General features: G+C 44.2%; 1 protein-coding gene across 1 annotated transcript in view; it reads right to left on the reverse strand.

Moving 5' to 3' along the window:
- Window positions 1-578: 578 nt before the first annotated feature.
- Cdk5 (Cyclin-dependent kinase 5) overlaps window positions 579-20,403 on the reverse strand; it is a 38,573-nt gene continuing 18,748 nt past the window's right edge. Inside the window, exons 5-7 of the mRNA XM_045728905.2 lie at window positions 16,987-17,158; window positions 9,408-9,619; window positions 579-2,241 (exon numbers count right to left, since the gene is read on the reverse strand). Of these exons, the coding sequence (XP_045584861.1) occupies window positions 2,143-2,241; window positions 9,408-9,619; window positions 16,987-17,158 (483 nt within the window). The 3' untranslated portion in view covers window positions 579-2,142. The remainder of the gene's footprint in view (window positions 2,242-9,407; window positions 9,620-16,986; window positions 17,159-20,403) is intronic.

The raw sequence follows: 20,403 nt of genomic DNA on the forward strand, positions 1-20,403 counted from the left end.
CCTAACCTTGTTAGTATCTTAAGATAAGCATCTTATTGCTTCGTAATTACAATTGTTACTTAACCTATTATAGCCAGTACAAATATAGACATCCAAGTTCACTTACGAAAACCAAATTGAGAAGGGGAGAGGTGGTGATAGTGTTCTAAGAACCACATCAGACAAACGGTAACCATACGTTAAAGAGTTTGCAGACAACTCGTGAGGGCAATAGGGCGGAAGTCTTTAGGGAATGTCCCGAGAGACCCTGGTTTCTGAAAAGGGAGGACAACAGCATCGAGCCAGTCCTCAGGGACTGACAACGACTCCCAGACCTCATAATTTGACATCATAGTATATGATGTCAAATTATTGATTGCTTAAGGTCTGTATATTGTTTCATCAATACCTTCTGACCCTCTTTTAGTTCTTTTATTAGTTTCTCAAGAATTTTATCTTAATCTTCAAGTTAAGTGAATTTAACAATGATCAATAGAAATAATAAAACAACTAATTATATCTAGAAGTCCAGCGATGACATGAACATCAAAATTATTTAAGGTTTGGATGGAACCTGTCCCTAAAGAAAGATACAAAACTAGAAGAGTAAGATATATTTTATGACCAACAGCTGCACTGGTCACATGAATTTTACATGCCTGGACAAACTGCAACATGATTTAAAGTAGTTCATAAAACATAACTTTGTATATATTATAGATTTGTTTTTTGCTGGTGCTTATGTAAATTTATATGCTTAGAACATATTCCCCAACCAACCACATGCCATGACAACTGTGTAAATGGGCAATGACCAACTAAAAATCTGTCACATCCATCATCTTATTTATCCAACATCTGTTTTCAGGATGTAACTTATCACATTTATTTTTTATGGTTCTAAATCCTGTGTCAATATAGTGTTTACCTAATGCATCTTTTACAATACAATATTCCAAAAAGTAAAGACATTTAGCCAGTACATCAGGCAAATGTTTTACAAGTAGTTTTTTGTAATGCAATGAGGACTCACGGTGGGTGGGTGTTATCTCTATATGTGCACAGGAATTTAGAGCATAAAAATTATCCTTACTTTTGTATAATGTCTTATTTGTAAATATCTTATCAAATATAGAGACTAACATTTGAATTCTGGTGATAAATGATGACATACCAACCACCTTGTCTATTTTAATAACAATAATGGTATACTGTCTCTACTTTCTGATCAATACTACAGATACAACTACTGTACTGTTTTCTTGGACACCTTTGCAATACAATTTCTTGTCCACTGGCAATAATTAAACAGTAACTATTCCTCACTCATTAGTGAGAATGCAATAACTTTCAGCAACCATATAATATTGCAAAATATTACCTCTAAACCCTCTATGACAATAACAGTCCACTGTACACTATTTCTGTCACTGCATTTCAAATAAGCATGTAACTTTGACTGCATTGGAATGAGAACTGATACCAAGGCAAATATTAAAATCTTGACAAATCATAGTGGGCATCATGAAGCAAATTGTGAAAGATGGAATATTCACATAGAACGTCTCACCAGTGGAATTAGCATAGCAATTTATGCCGAGGCCCGAAATAATTGCACAAATTACCAGTCTTATGAATATTCTTACCTGAACTTTTACAAGGGTTAATTCACATAAATCAGGTTAGTCTCCGCATCAAACCAACCTGTTATACAAATATTTAAGTACCTATTATTACTATAGATGGAAGTACAAAACATGGACTGTTGCACCCAAAAAAAAGAGATCACATTTTGTACTATAAATTTTGTAGAGGGGCCCAAGAAGGAAGGCAATCACCATACCTAAAAAATTCCAAGTGGTAGTATTCCAATAGTACAAAACTAACAGCTGGAAAACACCAGCTCATATTTTGTACATTCCCTTAATAGTAACTATAGGTAATGTACTATCAAGTTTGGAGGATGGGTTGCATCAAACTTTACTCTCAACAAATAATAAAACACAAGAGGGTAGAAAATGCAATTTCATATGGATTACAAGTGGAAAATCTAGATATCTATTTTTCTTCACATAGTATCAATACATACTGTCTTATGCGTTGACACAAATACTGTAATAAAGAAGTTTGGTCAACATTCTAATTGACGAAACTGACGATCACCTAAACATTGCGGATGGACGGAGAGAGATCAGCAAAGTATGCGTGTGTCATGGCGTCTTCCGCACTCATTCTCACAGCAGGGTTGCATATTAGCAGTCGCTGAAATTAAGTTTCATTATCAGGAAAACACAGCGTGAAAAACCCCTATTACAATATGGAAATTGGGATTTAAAATGAACATTATCAAAAAACCAGCGTTGAATGTAATGAAACGCCATTTTCTGGGTGAGCCCTGGAGGCTCCCTGGAGCTATAGGACTGATATTAGCTATATTAGTCAGGGGCTTCAGAACCAGAATCTGGTTTCCTCAAAGGCAAAGGGAGCAATGGCCTATGGAAACACCACTGTTTTTGGAGGATTCCATGTCTGCCATTGACCAGGGTTAGGCATACAGAAAGGTAGGCGCTTCAAAACAGACCCTAACTGGTAGAAAATTGCAACCAGGGACCGAAACAGAGGCTAAAAACTCCCCCAAAAAACAAGGAAACAAGCAAATCGTCATTAACCCAACGCTCGTTTGCCCCCTACCCCCAGGAGAAGTAGGCCCCCGTCCCACCGAACCGGCCATCTGCCCACTAGTTTGGAGACTGAGCATACGGAAGGGTGCCAGGGAGCCTCTGGGGCTCACCCAGAAACTGGCGTTTTATTACATTCAACGCTGGTTTTCTGAGGGAAGCCCCATTGGCTCCCTAGATATCCAAAGATAAGTAAATGAGGGACTTACCCAGGAGGCGGCTGCACCGCATGTCTCATGATGAAGACAGGACCACCAGCTGCAACCAATGACCCAAGGCCACACAAGACTGCTGAGAGCTAGTAACGGTCACGAAATAATAGGCAGCCAGGACCCTCTACAACCTCCAAAACTCCCATGCCCTAATGTCAGTCCAAGACATGATTCCAAACACAGCAGAAAAAACTGCAAATCTCCAAATATGATTGGCACGAGGATAGACCACAGGCTGGCTAGACTCGAGAACTCTGCGGATGACTGGAGATACCCGAGCCCCAGAACAGGGAACGAGGGACATCAGATCAACCCAAAACACGCCCCCAGACACAGAACCCGAGGCGCGTGGGTAACAGCGTAATGCTGCAACCGGACACATAACATGATGTACCCCCAGGGGAAAGAGGTACAAGTACCACCATCACGACCAGGCATGCTGAAAAGCATCTACCACAAAGTCCTCACAATCGGGGAAGGGTGTCACCTACACAGGGAGACGCCATGAGCATGCCAATGTGAAGAAGCCCACCAACAGGGGCCTGAACATCTAGCAAGCCAACCAAAAGAGATGGTGTTAACCGTCCAGTCCGGGGCAGAGGAATGAACCGAGACAGGCTGAACGCCAGGAAGGAGGATACCCCAGATGGGAACCGCACGGAGAGTTAAACCCCGAGAACACAGATGAAGAGCCATTTGAAGCGACCATCCCCGAAGAGACCCACCATGGTTCGAACAAGGAACCACTGGGGCGCAGTTTGAATGGAGGTGAAATGGAAAGCCATGAGCTAGTCGAATCCGTCGCAGCAAAAGCCACCCCGCTGCAACACCTGCACCAAGCTGTGAGCCCAACAGAACCCAACACCCCGGAGTGACTAGGGAATCCGAGAACCCAAGGGCACCCAGAAACGAACCCGGGGGAGACCCATACCTACCACATTTGCCGGTGGAAAAACGCAAGAGGAACTGAACCAATTGTTTCCATTCAGAGGTGTACTTCGTTCACAGGTCGTTCATTCTGCACATCACAGAGGAACGTAGAAATCAGGCCCCACTCCCAACACGGACGACGTACGGAGAAAATCCAAAGGCTTGGGAGCTGGTTGAACAGAGCGAGCAAGGACACCAGTTACAAAATAGGTGCTCACCAGAAAGGAAAACTAGGAACCTCAGTCTGGGAATACAAGACCGGGGGACAAGACCATCACCCGGAAATCCCCAGGGGAAGAGACAGGGCAGGATGCAAGATGCAGGCAACTGTTGGTAACAAAAAAAAAAAAAAAAAAAAAAAAAAAAAAAAAAAAAAAAAAAAAAAAAAAAACACACCCAAGAGTTTGAAGAATCCTGCACAGCCACAAGGATGCAAAGTGGTGTGGGCAGATCCAGGAAATAAGTTAAAAAACAAGACAAAACAGCCAGTCACCTAGGGGACACAGAAGCACTACACACGGCAAGGGTGATGGCCATAGGAAAGAAGGTCAAAATCCAAATAATGCGCACCCTCAGGAGCCCAAAGACACAAAAAACACATGACCAGAGGCAGAGAAGGAAGACAGGAATGCAGGAGGCAGGGAAGAGGCAAAGGCTGAAACCATAAACAGTAGAAATCCATAACACGTAGGGAAGTGAAATCTTCCTTCCCTGAAATCTTCAGGGAACTAGATACAATAAGAATTCCAGAGAACAACATAGAGCACATAGAGGTGTCTAGAGACAAAGTGGAAAAAATGCTCAAGGAGCTAAATAAGAACAAGGCAGTTGGTCCAGATGGAGTTTCACCATGGATTCTGAGAGAATGTGCACCTGAGCTCAGCATTCCTCTTCAACTGTTTGAGCATTCCTCTTGGACTGAGGACTGAGCCGTCCTCAGTCCAAAGACCAGGACGGCTCAGGCGGCACATGAGCAGGCTGGAGGTGAAACAACACACGAGGCAGGTTGCGAAACGCCACAGAAGTAACATCTGTACCGAAAGCCAGCCGCAGCGGCCCTACCAATGCCGCACGATAGGAGGCGACAGTATTCGGCATAAGATGACGGTCCTAAAACGACCACATGAGAAAGGACAAAACAACCCTACCCGAAAGCGAAGTACAACGACGAAGAGTGAAAAAGAAACGGAAGGACCACCAGGAAACTTCACACTGCTACTGAGACGAAGCTCGCAGGTGGGACATCATCAAAGAAGCCACTTGATCACCATACAGATGGTGACAGACTCGAGTCAAAAAGACCAAAGGCAAAGACTCGAGGAGAACCACTCTCAGAATGGACTGGACCGATCTGTTGAAAGAGGCGGAACCTCGGAAAAACCTCTGGGTTCGGACACTGGGCAAGCAGCGCCTGAACCAAGGCTGGGCCGGCCACCATGAGGCCAAGAGGACTACTCGCTTCTGGTAAGTCTTCAAGCGAGCCAGGACCTGGAGCAAAAGCTGAACCAGGGGAAAGAGGTACAGGAAACCCCACCCCGACCAGTCAAGACGTCGATCCCGATATCTTGACACCCCACTAGCCCTGAACCCCCTGAAGGAGGAGCCACCCAACACCACTGCATGCCACGAGAAACTACCCGAAAAGCAAAAAATCGTGAGACCAGGCATGAGCGAACAGAGCAAGCCTTCCTCCCCATCGCCCCATCAATGGGGTGAACCACGAATGGGCCGATGTCCCTTACAAGAACCTGACCTGCGCACAGAGCAAGCACCGCTCTGACCTGACGCAAATGGTTCTGAAGGCGACAACGGCTCTGAAACTGGCACTTGTGGCCTACCCCAACGAGCGGAACCCCAAACCCTGGCACGATCCCTCTGGGAAGAACCCATCCGGAACCCTCGGAGAACCAACAAGTCAGACATAGGACGGCAACTGGAAGAAGTCGCCTGCATATACTGCTCAACTGCAGAGTTCGCAAACAGCAAAAAACAAAAAGCTAAGACAACCTAAGAGCCAGGGCCTAAGCAGATTCCAAGGAGGAAGTGAGCACAACCTGACGGCATGTGAGACGCGCAGCAAAAAATGGCGATAGCACATCCTGCAGGATCGGCGCAAACAGCTTCAAAAGCGCAGACGACGCACGAGCAACCAAGACAAAGGCGCCAGACTCAGGAACAGCCCCAAGCACCTCAACATCCTCCACAAGCCAATGCAAATACAGCTCCAGGAGGGAAAAGAAACGCAGGACTGAAGCCAGCAAGCCACGACCGCAGCCGACAAGGAAGGAACCTGGACATGAAGCTGCAATGCGTCGTCATCCCGCAGAAGAGCAGAAGCCAAAAGACATTCATTATGGTGTTCAAAGATGCCCCCCCATGTAAACGTGGACCACAGTCAACGCCTCGCACCACTCAAGCGTGCGAGTACGACAGAAAGAACTCCAAGCATCCAATGACAACAACAGGCAGTCCGCCAACCAGGACGACTCCAGAGCCTCATAATGAACCCAGTATTGGAGACGAAGATCCAAACCTCAAAGACAGACAGATCCATTATAGAGGCATACTCTGGGTCGCGCGGGAGGCAAGCCGCACCGGCTGCCTGCACCTCTACAGGCAAGATGCAGGAGGCTGAAAACCTCCAGAAGGACGGAATCGAAGGACCCACAGGGACACGGAACTGAACCCGGGGAGGAGCCGAACCCAAATCCAACTCGTATGCAGAGGGTGGAAAGAAAACCCCCCACTCCTTGACCCGAATGAACCACAACAGGGAAAAAACATGGGGGTGCGGACTGATCCAAGGCCGACGTGACCAACACCCCCAAAACCGGGTCCCTATAAGCAAAATGGGGCAGCCTCGGGGCATCCGGGGAAGCAACCAACCTAAACCTAGCCTACAACGTGGGAGCCCCCTGCACCCGAATAAGGTCTTCAGTAGACTGGGTGAAGTGAGTCACAAACAAGCAACAATGCTCGCAGGACTCTGGGTTGAAGGTGTCATTGACCCAGCAGGCAGCATGACATAAGCACAAACAATGAGTGTCACCCTAAGACAAAGGACAGAGCAACCCTCAAACTCAAACAAAATCAAAAGAGGGGCCCCAGGGGTCACATTCATTGGACCCAAGTGCCCCCTCCCCAGGGTTTCCCAGGGCCCTTAGACTGTCTCTGCTAAGAGTAAGCCCAGGCAGGGTACTGTTAACCAGCGCCCAATGCTACCAAACAAACTGCTAATGCTGAACCCCTAGGACATGTCCACTCACAAAGGTGAAGCAGGGGGTACCACCAAACTGAAAGTCCAACCCTAATAAAACAGGGAAAAGAGACACCAAGGCAAACCCCCCCCCCCCCCTCCGCACCCACCAGGCAAAAAGAAAAAGAAAAACCTCACGAGAGGACAGCGTACCCAGAAGGAACAGAGCTAGCTGCTGTTATAGGTGAAAACTAGCTGCACAGTACCCCGCGCCCCTACCAGTGCAAAACTGCTACTTACCCTAAGGTAGACAAGGGTGGAAACCCCCGAAAACACTCAGGGCGGTCAATCGCCGAGCAGCAAAAGACCAACAGAGGTAGACCCAAGGTGACTTGTGGAAGAGAACCCCAAGCCCCAAGGACGGTACTTACAGGGCACTCAGGAAAGGTGACCCTAATCACATGCAGCCCAAGTACCTGTGAATATTACTCCCAGCTCGCACGCCACCGTAAGAGCAGCACTGAACCAAAGCACAGCACAACATACAAGTCTGGAGCTGGAGCCACACAACCATGCCGTATCACATCAGCCGAAGAACTGGGGTGTGAATCGCCGGTGCAGGGATCTGGGGCTCCCCCTTCCCTCTCCCGGGGAGGGGAGGGAAGCTGCACATACTTAGCATATGCGCAGCTCGTGTGTGATATCATGCTCGTTTGCTCGTTTTCATTTGGGGAGTTCCATTCACTCATTTGTCTTTTTTCATCATTTTTAACTAGAATAGGGGTTTCTTTTGGCCACTTACCTTTCTGGGTGCCTGTCCCGGTCGATGGCAAATATAGAATACTTTAAATCACATGTGCATTTCACTAGGCCACTGCTCCTCGTGCCTCTCCGAGGGAGGCCAGATTCTGACTTGTGGTCCCCAGTAGGCCTAGAACTCCATCCAAATCAACTGATGCCAAATTCTAGAAAGATACGTATCAGCCTGGATAGCTTCGGGGAGCAGACAGGGCTCCCCCAGAAAGAAAAATAAATTAATATAAATAAGTGATATAAATTATGTGAATAAAAATGAATGGCATGCAAGCTGTGGTACTAAACAATTCATTGTCCCGTCTGAAAATATAACCTTACTCGAAAATACAGTATAAAGCATGGGGAAAATCAAGCATTGAAACATCATTGCCTGGTGAGCCCTTAATAGCTTTCTGAGCTTAAGGAATCACACCAGGCCTCCGAGACCCACTCTTGTCTACTACAAGTCGGGACCAGAATCTGGCTCTCTCTTTGAAATGTAGGGAGACAGATCAGAGACAAACCCAGATCTTGAGTAAAGCCACCAGAAAAGATAGTCACAAAAAAAAAAAATGCAAATGATCGTTGCTGCAGAATAAACACATTATCCCCACCAGATGGTGGTCCAGGTCATCTGGGGTCTTGGCTAGCCTCCCACGCTTACTCACAGCTAGCTACTACACTCACTATAAACAGGCGTCAAAGGAGAACAAGTCCCATGCACTAGCCAGCAACGAGAACTTAACACTTTCGCCCACCGATGACGATGGATGGAGTCAAAATTTTACTTTTTAAGAGCCACCGATGACGAAGTATGGAGTCAAAAATTACAAAAAAAAATTGGCCTGCTTTCATCACGGTTTTGGACCTTATATGCATATACCCCTTGAAGGGAATGTCATTGCGAATTCATTGATACCAAAATGAAAGACCTAGGACCAGAATTGAGGTAACAAAGTTAATAGAGTTAGTTTAGTTCATTTATTATGCACCCCATACCCATCTTGTGGTAATTGGAAACTTTGTTTCCAATTATTAAACAGTTAATGAGCTCTGAAGAACCAGGAGGCTGTTTATAACAATAACAACAGTTGAATGGGAAGTTTTCATGCTTGTAAACTGTTCAATGAATGTAACCAAAGCCGTCAAAGATTGAGGAAAGATGTATACGTTCGTAAGTGCTTGCGTAAGTGCTTTCGTGAATCTGGCCCCAGGGATCAGGTGAGCGAGGTAGCAGGGCGGCTGAGACCTTGGGTAATTGAGCCACCATCTGGTGGCAGTCATGTGCATCACTAGAAGGAAATTTACACCCTGCAAAGATCATTTGCCTTATTTACCTCAGTTCTAAACGTCTTTCAAGCAGTCACTTGTTTTGTTGTGGCTATCCTTTCTGGTAGATTTTTTGGGTTGTTGGTTGATCTTTGAGAGCCAGATTATAGTCCTGGCTCCTGGTAGCCAAGGGTCAGTCTCAGATGCCTGGTGTCATTCTCTACAGCTTAGCAGTCCCAGTACTTAAGCTCAGGAAGTTACTGAGCAGGGATCCCACATAAATTATTATTTATCTTTCACTGTATATTTCAAAATAAATTAATAAATAACTAATATTTAGCAGCTAACCTGTAATAAATCTCTTCCTTTACTGCTGAGTTTAGGACAAACTTGAGCAAGGGTCATGGTGGGTTGGTAGAGAGGAAATGTTTTGTAATCGGGAAGCGAGTTCATTCCTGGCCACGTCTCCTCTGTAGGTGTGCCCAATAGTTTAAATATACGCTTTACCTGGTCATCTACATCACTTCCTGGAAAAAGTGGCCGACCAGCATTTGCAAGTTCTGAAACATGAATATGTCATTGAGAAAATATTGCCTTCTAAAAAAAAAAAAAAGCAATAAATGTAATGAAACGCCATTTTCTGGGTGAATCCCGGAGGCTCCCCAGAGCTATCCAGGCTGAATGGATATGTATATCTTTCTGGCATCGGTCAATGCATGGAGTTCTTGTCTACCAAAGACCACGAGCCAGAACCTGGCTCCCTCTAGAGAGGCACGAGGAGCAATGGCCTATAGACCCCCCCCTCCCTGTGGTTGGGAGCATTCTATGTCTGCCATAATTATCAACTGGGACAGGCACCCAGAAAGGTAGGCGCCCCAAAACAAACCCCTATTCTGGTAAACTATTGCGACCTAAGGCCGAACAAGTGGACAGAACTCCCCGAACGAAAATTAACAAACAAGCATGACGTCATAATAGACTGTAATGACATATTATATTGCCGTAATTGAAAACATATGTGTGCGCCTGTGTATACTCAAATATGCAACAATTATTGATACAAAATATATTCAAACATTATTTGAAACACAATTAGTGAAAAAAATTGGATAAAATGCGCCTAGACATTGTAAATAAATAGCGCGAAAATATATTTGTGGCAACTCTGGCTGTTTGAGGACCGCGCGCAACGCCTCTGGGGCGTGTACTGCATGAGCGAACATGCAGATTGTGACGTCATCGCTGAGCTTTCCGGCTCTATTGCAACAAAAGTAAGTACAATAGAATTTTTTTTTTATTTTTCCCGTGATCAGTGAACACAACAGATTAGCAAAAAAAAAAAAATTTTTTTTTTCAAAATGACATGCGTCTGTGGGGATGGCAGGATATTAGACCCCGAGCATGTTAAGGGTTAAGAAAGAGGTTCAAGCAACATATGATTCTGAGGACGTCTCCCCTCCTGTTATGGTGACGAAGCGGGCCATAACTGCTCGCCCGAAACTAGCTGTTGCAGCTGTTCCTCAAGATTCACAAAACCTCCCACCGAATCCCACAATGCTGGAGTTCCGTAAGTTGCAGAGAGAGGATCCTTCCTTTACATCTTCATTCTTATAGGCTGAGACACAACCTAACTCTATCCCTGGTGTCTTTGTCGAAAACAAAGTGTTATACCGGCATTATAGAACCAGGAAATTGAAGGACGACGACGATCAGGCCAACATCAACCAAATGGTAGTTCCTAACAGCCTACGATCAGATATCTTACGTCTGGTCCATGGATCTCGCTCACACTACGGCTTCTATACGACCTACAAAGCCCTAAAACTGGGCAGGTATGATTAGAGATATCAAACATTTTGTCAAGAATTGTCACATGTCTCAGATGACAGGTAATCCGAACACTCCTCTATTAAAGGCACCCCTGATGCAGGTACCAGTGTCTTCTGAGCCGTTCAGCCATACCATCAACAACTATGATGAGCCTTTGTCCCAGACAAGCTCAGGTAATGTTCCTTTATATGCTATCCCGTGTTTTACCATCAGGTATTCTACAGCAGTTTCTGTCCGGAACAGTACAGCTGCTAACATTGTGAAGCACCTCAGGAAGCAGTGCCCGCAGTACGGACATCTTCAGGAAAGTCGGAACAAGTGTGATATCTCCAACGACCTGAGTAAGACAACCAACATCACCAAGGTATTGTCTAATCCTTCTCGTTGTACTTGGCCTGACTACAGTGGTTCTAAATTCTCGATCTATTCGAACATCAGGAAAGATCCTTCTCTCTACAAACCAAATCCAAATAAACGTGCTCCTCCAGACAACTTCATCAGCCCTCAGCTAAAATATTGTAAGACAAACTTACCTTCCATTGCATTTGAAAGGCGTAAATCCTTGTCTTGTACTAACTCCATTCTCGCCCTGCCAGGTATTAGAAAACCTTTAGTTTTCCACCCTGGCGATAGGAACACCATCATGCCGCAACGAAATGGGATCATACACTCCAGCTACAGTTGTCAGAGAGGAGCCACTCAACATCCTGCCCTGTGTGCAACACAACGAACCATCCAATCTACTAGGTTACAACTACTTCCTCTCCTCGGACTTCAACATTCTTCAGTCCATCCAGCAGGCCCAGTTCAATCTCAGTTTAGTACTCTGCTGGGTACTGCAGCACAACCTCAACATTCTCTAGGACCTCAACATTCTTTGGTCCCTACTTCAGGATCAGTTCTCCAAACTTCGCTGAACCCTGCATCACCATGGGAACATCTTGAATCACAATCTCCTTCGGTTCCTACTGCTAGCCCAGTTCTCCCATCGGTACTTGCTACGCTGGGCCTTACATCAGACAAACCATCTCACCATCTCCTTGGAACACCATTCTTGTCGATCCATTCAGCAGGCTTGATTCTCCAGCAAATTCATACTTCACAGAGTCCTGCAGTGCTACCTCAACAACTTCCATAAAGCAGGCTTCGGGGGAGAGCTGTCATGGTAATCTATCTAGGAAGAGATTCGGCCTGCTCCATCATCACCTATTCTATCATACCACATCTATATATTCAAGAACTGCAGCCACAAGAGCAACACCACCACCTCTCAAAATGTCTAGAAAGTACCTCCAAACTACCTCCCCCATGGCCCGTCACCCTCCTCGCACCTGGTGATGCCTCAGGATCACGCCACCTCTGAAACAAGCAGTTAAAGTGAGCCAGTTCATAGTTACCGACATCACCAGCGCCATCTGGACGGCCATCGTTCCATATAAATAGAAGCCGGCTACCACCACGATTCAGATTATTCCTGAGTGCTCTACTGAGTAGACCTGTTGAATACCCCGGTGTGGTAATAGAGTTATTCAGTCTGGCTCACAGTATTCCCGCAACATTTTTAATTGCACATTAACGTAACGTAAATTTGACTATCTGTTTATCTTGTTCATTTTGTATACTTAGAAAATAGCCAAGTTTTGGATATTATTTTTATTTTCATGTTAAGTGTTTAAGCCATTTGTTCAATTAAACTATTTTAAATGTTTTTTCTCTTTTGTGCTTTATTCTACAGTCGTCACACAGTGAAGATTACACAGCAGTCTAATTTTTTTTTTTTTACTTTTTTTTTTTTTATTTATATGACTGGCATTCCATCTGCCTAGAGACTGCACTAACACCTATTTTTCTCATCATAATACTCACCCTCTGAACTGGGGAGGTCCCAGATGTGGAGGTCTGGGACACCCCCGTCCCCTTCCCGGGTAGGGGGTTGGTTGCGCAGACGGATGCGCGGCGGCTGTGGTGACGTCATGTTTGTTTCCCGGTTTTTGATTGGGGAGTTCTGTTTGCTTTTTCAGCTTTTGGTTTGCAATTTTTTGGCCAGCAGTAGTTAGTTTTAAAATTCCTACCTTTCTGGGTGCCTGACCTGGTAGATGACAGACGAAGACTGCTTCCAATTACATGGAGGGCGTCTTTAGGCCATTGCTCCTTGTGCCTCTCTTGAGGGGGTCCAGGTTCTGGCTCTGGTCCCCGGTAGGCTTAGAACTCCTTTGATTGACTGTTGCCACGGTTTAATATACACACATCAGTCCGGTATAGCTCCGGGACTGATGTGTATATCTCACCCCAGAAAATGGCGTTTCATTACATTCAACACTGGTGTTTTCACAAAATATCCTTATAAAATAGGGGTGCGTCCTATGCGAAGATGCGTCTTTTATGCTGGCAACTACGGTAATTAAAAGCAAGTCTGAAATTGGAAAGTGATGTATATGCTCATCTCACAATGTTCTTTATGTATTCCTCTGGTGACAGCTTACTATCCAAAACCACCCCCAAGTCTTGTTCTTTATTAGATTTCTGTATTTCCTTTCCATATAATTTGAAAGTTGTGTGTGGTCTATTTTCTTCGATTCCAGATACCATAACATGGCATTTATTCACATTGAATTCCATTTGCCACTTGACATTCCAAGCACTTATTTTATCTAGATTGATTTGAAGGGCATTACAATCATCTGCATCTCCTATCTTCCCCAGTATCTTTGCATCATCTGCAAACATGTTCATATAATTCTGTATTCCTTCTGGTAGACTGTTTATGTAGACGATGAACATTACTGGTGCAAGAACTGAACCCTGTGGTAATCCACTAGTAACACTTCTCCAGTCAGATATATTGTCTCTGGTTACCACCCTCATCTGTGTCAGAAAATTTTTCATTCAAGTCAGAAGTCTCCTTGTCACCCCTCCAGCATGTTTCAGTTTCCAGAACAGCCTCTTGTGTGGGACTTTTTTAGGTCCAGATACACACAGTCAACCCAACCACCTCTTTCCTGTAATATCTCTTAGGCTCTATCATAAAATCAGCATTGAATGTAATGAAATGTGGGAGGCTACCTGGTGCTATTGGACTGATATTAGCTAATATTAGTACGGTCATATGCTTCAGTCATATGGCGTTGTTATGCCTACCGGGACCCACTAGCCAGAACATTGTCCCCTCAGAGAGGTGCAGGGAGCATTGGCCTATGAAACTCCCTTATATGAAAGTTTCATGTCTGCCATCGACCGGGATTAGACACCCAGAAAGGTAGGCACCCTAAAATGGACCCCAACTGGTAGGAAAATTGCAACCTGTGACCGAACAGAGGCTAGAAACTTCCCCCAAGGCAAACAAGAAAACAAGCAACACGTCATCACACTGCGCTCCGCTTGTTCACGCGAACCCCCGCCCCCCGGCCGACGGACCATTTGTTCGGAGACTGACTAAACAGAACAACACCCACCAACCGGAGGGGAGGGAGGGAGGGAGGGTGCCAGGAAGCCTCTGGGGTTCTACCCAGAAAGAGGCATTTCATTACATCCAACGCTAGTTTTCTGTGGGGAGCCTCATCAGCTCCCTGCAGCTAGCGACCCAAACAGCAGGGGAAAAGAGGGACTTATCTGGCAGGCAGCTTGCACCGCACATTCTCATTATGAGGGTGAGACAACTGGCTGCAACCACAGACCCGGCGCCCGAATGTCAGCCCAAGACATGTTCCCCAATACAGCAGCCAAAGTTGTGAACTTTTGAACATAATGGGCACGAGGGTAGACCTCAGGCTAGACTTGATAACCCTGCGGATGACCTGAGAGACCCGAGCCCTGGAACAGGGAACGAGAGATACCAGGTCAACCTATAGCACGTCCCCGGACACAAAAGTCGAGATGCACAGGTAACAATGTAAAGCCGCAACCAGCCACAAGACATGAGGCACCCCTGGCCTGACCAATCAAGCATCAATAACCCGTGGACCCCTCCGGAAGCCCGTCGCCTCATTCTTCACCAGAAAAGAAGGAGACGGCTGCACACGAATAAAACGTCCACCTGGATCAAAAGAGAGGCTCCAGAGAGCCAAAACAAAACAAAGCCTTCTGGAAACGATCACTGACAGGAGGGGCTACCACAAACCGAGGGGGAGAGAGAAAAAAGAGCATCTGGTCCAAAGACCAGGTTGGCTCAGGCGGTGCATGAGCAGGCCGGAGGTGGAAAAACAGACAAGAAAGCTTACAAAACAGAGCAGAAGTGACATCCATCCAAAACGCAAGCTGGAGCGGCTCCGCTAGTGCTGCATGATACGAGGCAACAGTATTCAGCACAAGACACCTGTCCTGAAAAAGCCAAAAGAAAATTCAACACCACACGCACCAAAACTGAGGACACCCTACTCAGGAAAAGGAAGTGGCGAAAAGACCATCTTCATACTGTTGCCAACACTAAGACCTCAGGTGGGACACCATCAGAGAAGCCACCTGGTCACCATACAGATGGTGATACACCCACATCAGAAAGTCCAGACACAAAGTGCAGAAGAGTAGAGCAGACCAACAAGCTACCTCACCGGCCAGATCTACTGAAAGAGGTGGAGCCACAGAAAATGCACCGGGTTCGGACACTGTGCAAGCAGCACCTGAAACCAAAGCTGGGCTGGCCACAATGGGCCAGAAGGAGTATCCTTTCCCGATAGGACTCGAGCTGAGCCAGAACCTGAAGCAATAGCTGAACCGAGAGGAAGAGGTACAGGTAACCCCAACCGACCCCTGTCCTGTCAAAAAAATGTCTATCGCGAAGGCTTTGCAATCGGGGAAGGGCGCCACAGACAGGGAGATGCCTCGACTACACTGATGCGAAGAGGTCCACTTACGGAGGCCAGAATGTCCGATAGAACCAATTAAAGGAGTCGGCATCGACCATCCATTCCATGGACAAGGTAATGAACTGCATCAGGCCGTTGAACATGCCCCTGATATGAACTGCACGGAGAGTTAAACCATGAGAATTCAGCAGAAGAACTACTCAAAGCAACCAGCCCCAAAGAGCCAAGGACCGCAGACACACCCCCTGTGGTTTAGGCAATGAACCACTGGAGCGCAGTCTGAATGGAGCTGGATCGTATAGTCTTGAGCGAGCCAAATCTGCAGCAGTGCAAGCCACACCATGGACACTATTTGTCAGGTAAGCAGTTTGTAATGCGTATATTATATCAATAATATACACACTACATAATACTTCCCCCCCTCCTTCCAGGGAATTATGTAGGGAGTATATTATTGATATAATATACTCGCTACAAGTTCCACGGGTTTATAACCCTAACGGTGAAAAGACATCTCGTTTTCCGTCCTGTATTGTGATTTGCTCTGCTTGAAGCTGTTGCTCCTTGTATGTCATACGTTTGACAGAATTGGTTTAAATTAACATTTTCCAACTTGTTTGGAACAGAATTTTATAAGTTTCGAGAAGATCAGCCATCATGTTACCTTACTTCTCATTTAGTATTTAAACTACAATAAATGCTTAGCATATTACTCTAGTTGCTTTATACATAATATAATTTCTGTGCCAACTAATAAACTGCTGTAACATGTTCCAATTTATATTGTATGAATAAAATTATTTATTATTATTATATATATAGCAATATCCACAGGAAACCATGTACAGTATCAATAGAAATATCAGATGAAAGTGAAGTGGGCACCTCACCTAATCCTAGAGTTGCCATGCATGCCACCTGGTAGTGGGGGGAGTTAAGTGACAAATCATTTCATGGTTTTCGTATTCAAAATTTTGTTTGGTTGCTTGGTGACCTAAAATTAATAGGTGGTAGGTTGAGTGTTTTGGATCTTCCTTTAAATTATTTTGCAATTTTATCTCAAGAGGTAGGTTTATCTCTGATCCCCATGAGATCTTCGCCTTGTAGAAAGGACAAGTAGACATGAATTAGTGCTGGCTCCCAGTGGGCAGAGATTGTCACAGGTCTAGTATACTCACTGATATAAGAATACCAATGAGTACATTAGAGTGACAGTGCTGAAAGCTCAAGGAAGTTACTGAGGGAATCAAGCCCAGAAAAATATTGATAAGTTTATTACCAGAAATAAGACTCACCAGCAAATATGCAGCCAGCCGACCACATATCAATTGAGGTATTGTACAGCTTTGCGCCAAAGAGAACATCTGGAGGCCGGTACCACAAGGTCACCACCTCTGCTGAATAGCATCTAACTGGAATGCCAAATGCTCGGGCCAAGCCAAAATCAGCCAGTTTCAGTTCGCCATTCTACAACAGAAGCAAATTATTTTTCTCAGCCATCGAATATAAAATATTACAAATATGTTTTATATACAAAATAAACCAACACTTAAATTGTATATAGTATAGATACATACTGTAAGAGCTTGGCAATATGAATTTTGGTAACCCAAACTTTGGGTAATCCAAATACATTTGAGTTCGTGTTTTTCACTACTCGACACGAATAAATATTTGAGTTACTGAGATTTCTAGCAAACGAAACCCATATAAATTTTAATTTAATTTTTTGGACTTTTCTATGTAAACATTTGAGGAAATTAAATGGTAACTTTAATCCCCATATTTTTTTATTATTGAGCATAGACAGTATATGGATTTTTGCATTATGATACAAAGATGATGCATTAAATGTAATGAAATGTTCCTTTCTGATAAACCCTTCCCAGTAGCTCTTCCAGGTTTTTCAGAGGCACCACTAAGCCTCAAGATCATACCAGACTTTTGAAACCCATGCTGGCCTACCCAGACCCAAAGCCTAAATTTGGTTCTCTATAAAGTAAGGATCATGAGAATCAGTGTCATGTAAGGATCATGAGAATTAGTAGAGAATGTTATCTTCTTGAGGTTATCTTGAGATGATTTCGGGGCTTTAGTGTCCCCGCGGCCCGGTCTTCGACCAGGCCTCCACCCCCAGGAAGCAGCCCGTGACAGCTGACTAACACCCAGGTACCTATTTTACTGCTAGGTAACAGGGGCATAGGGTGAAAGAAACTTTGCCCATTGTTTCTCGCCGGCACCTGGAATCGAACCCAGGACCACAGGATCACAAGTCGAGTGTGCTGTCCGCTCGCCTGCCGGCTCCCCTTCATTTGCCTGACTGCATTTGATCCTTATCTAGAGAACACATTGCATCTTCCCTATAGAGACAAATGAATGCAATTTTTCAGAAATGAACTGAAATTCTTCATCTGAAGAAACTTGCACAGTTCACAAAAGTTTTGCCCTTAAAATGTGGTAATGGATTTAGGCTCATACCTGTCTATATTGAGAACAAAATTCATATACTGTACAGTAGAATTATTAATACGGATGATACAAAATGCACATAAAAGTGGAAATAAACTGAATATCTACATTGTATCATGTTTTATGTGCCGGAATTCAGCATGGGGCAGTTCATGATGCTAACCCCATCTGTCAACATGACAGCTGTTAGCAGAATACACAGCCCGAACCAGACACTCAATGATGACCTTGGATGTCAACATGATAGATCATATAATATAATAGGAGTGATATAAATAGGCCCAAATGAGGCAACCTTACTTATATTGATATAAACAGTATCTGTCTTTTATGGGCCAATATGCCTTCTATAGTGCCTTAATTATTATGCTACAATGATGACTGGTTAACCTGGTATATTTCATTACAACAGTTGGAAATATAAAGCACCTATAAATATAAATACCCGAATAATAAATTTATCTAACAATACACAGCTATAAGGATTCGTCCTGTTATTATAATTTTAAATTATAATTATATTACTAGGCTGATGCAATATTAGTGGCGTCTACCAGTTTCATGTCACGATGATACTGTTGAGTATCTGAAATAATTCTCTTAAATCTTTTTAATCTCTGTGATGCGCCAAGTTTATTGTAATTACCTAAGTGTAGTTACAGGATGAGAGCTACGCTCATGGTGGCCCGTCTTCCCAGCACTCTGTCATATAACTCATTGAAACTACTGACGGTCTTGGCCTCCACCACCTTATCACTTAACTTGTTCCAACCGTCTACCACTCTGTTTGAATCTGCGAAAGTGAATTTTTTTTATATTTCTTCGCCATCTGTGTTTATTTAGTTTAAATCTATAACCTCTTGTTCTTGAAGTTCCAGGTCTCGGGAAATCTTCCCTATCGATTTTATCAATTCCTGTTACTATTTTGTATGTAGTGATCATATCACCTCTTTTTCTTCTGTCTCCTAGTTTTGGCATATTTAATGCCTCTAACCTCTCCTCGTAGCTCTTGCTCTTCAGTTCTGGGAGCCACTTAGTAGCATGTCTTTGCACCTTTTCCAGTTTGTTGATGTGCTTCTTAAGATATGGACACCACACAACCGCTGCATATTCTAGCTTTGGTCTAACAAAAGTCATGAACAATTTCTTTAGTATTTCACCATCGATGTATTTAAAAGCAATTCTGAAATTAAAAAGCATGGCATAGGCTCCTCGCACAACGTTCTTTATGTGGTCCTCAGGTGATAATTTTCTATCTAGAACCACCCCTAGATCTCTTTCTTTATCAGAATTCTTTAAAGATTTCTCACAAAATTTATAGGTTGTGTGGGGTCTATGTTCTCCTATTCCACATTCCATAACATGGCATTTATTAACATTAAATTCCATTTGCCAAATGGTGCTCCATATACTTATTTTGTCCAGGTCTTCTTGAAGGGCATGACATCATCTAAGTTTCTTATCTTTCCTATTATCTTAGCATTATCAGCAAACATGTTCATATAATTCTGTATACCAACTGGTAGATCATTTATGTAGACAATAAACATCACTGGTGCAAGAACTGAACTCTGTGGTACTCCACTTGTGACATTTCTCTAGTACGATACATTGCCTCTGATTACTGCCCTCATTTTTCTATCAGTCAGAAAATTTTTCATCCATGTTAGAAACTTACCTGTCACCCCTCCACTAATTTCCAGTTTCCAGAACAACCTCTTGTGTTAAACTCTGTTGAAAGCCTTTTTCAGGTCCAGGTAGATGCAGTAAATCCAACCATCTCTTTCCTGTAAAATCTCTGTGGCCCGATCATAGAAACTGAGTAAATTCGATACACAAGATTTTCCAGATCGAAAACCATACTGTCTGTCTGATATTATATCATTTCTCTCCAGGTTTTCTACCCATTTAGGTTTTATTATTTTTCCAACATTTTCATTATTACACTTGTCAATGATACAGGTCTGTAATTGAGGGGGTCTTCCCTGCTGCCACTTTTGTAGATTGGAACTATGTTAGCCTTTTTCCACACGTCTGCTATGACTCCTGTACACAGGGATACCTGAAAGATCAGGTGAAGTGGAATGCTGAGCTCAGATGCACATTCTCTCAGAACCCATGGTGAAACTCCATCTGGGCCAACTGCTTTGTTCTTACTTAGCTCCAAGAGCATTTGTTTCACTTCGTCTCTAGACACCTCTATGTGCTCTATGCTGTTCTCTGAAATTCTTTTTGTGTCTGGT

The sequence above is a fragment of the Procambarus clarkii genome, chromosome 87 (genome assembly GCF_040958095.1).
Source record: "Procambarus clarkii isolate CNS0578487 chromosome 87, FALCON_Pclarkii_2.0, whole genome shotgun sequence".
Classification (NCBI taxonomy): Eukaryota; Metazoa; Arthropoda; class Malacostraca; order Decapoda; family Cambaridae; genus Procambarus; species Procambarus clarkii.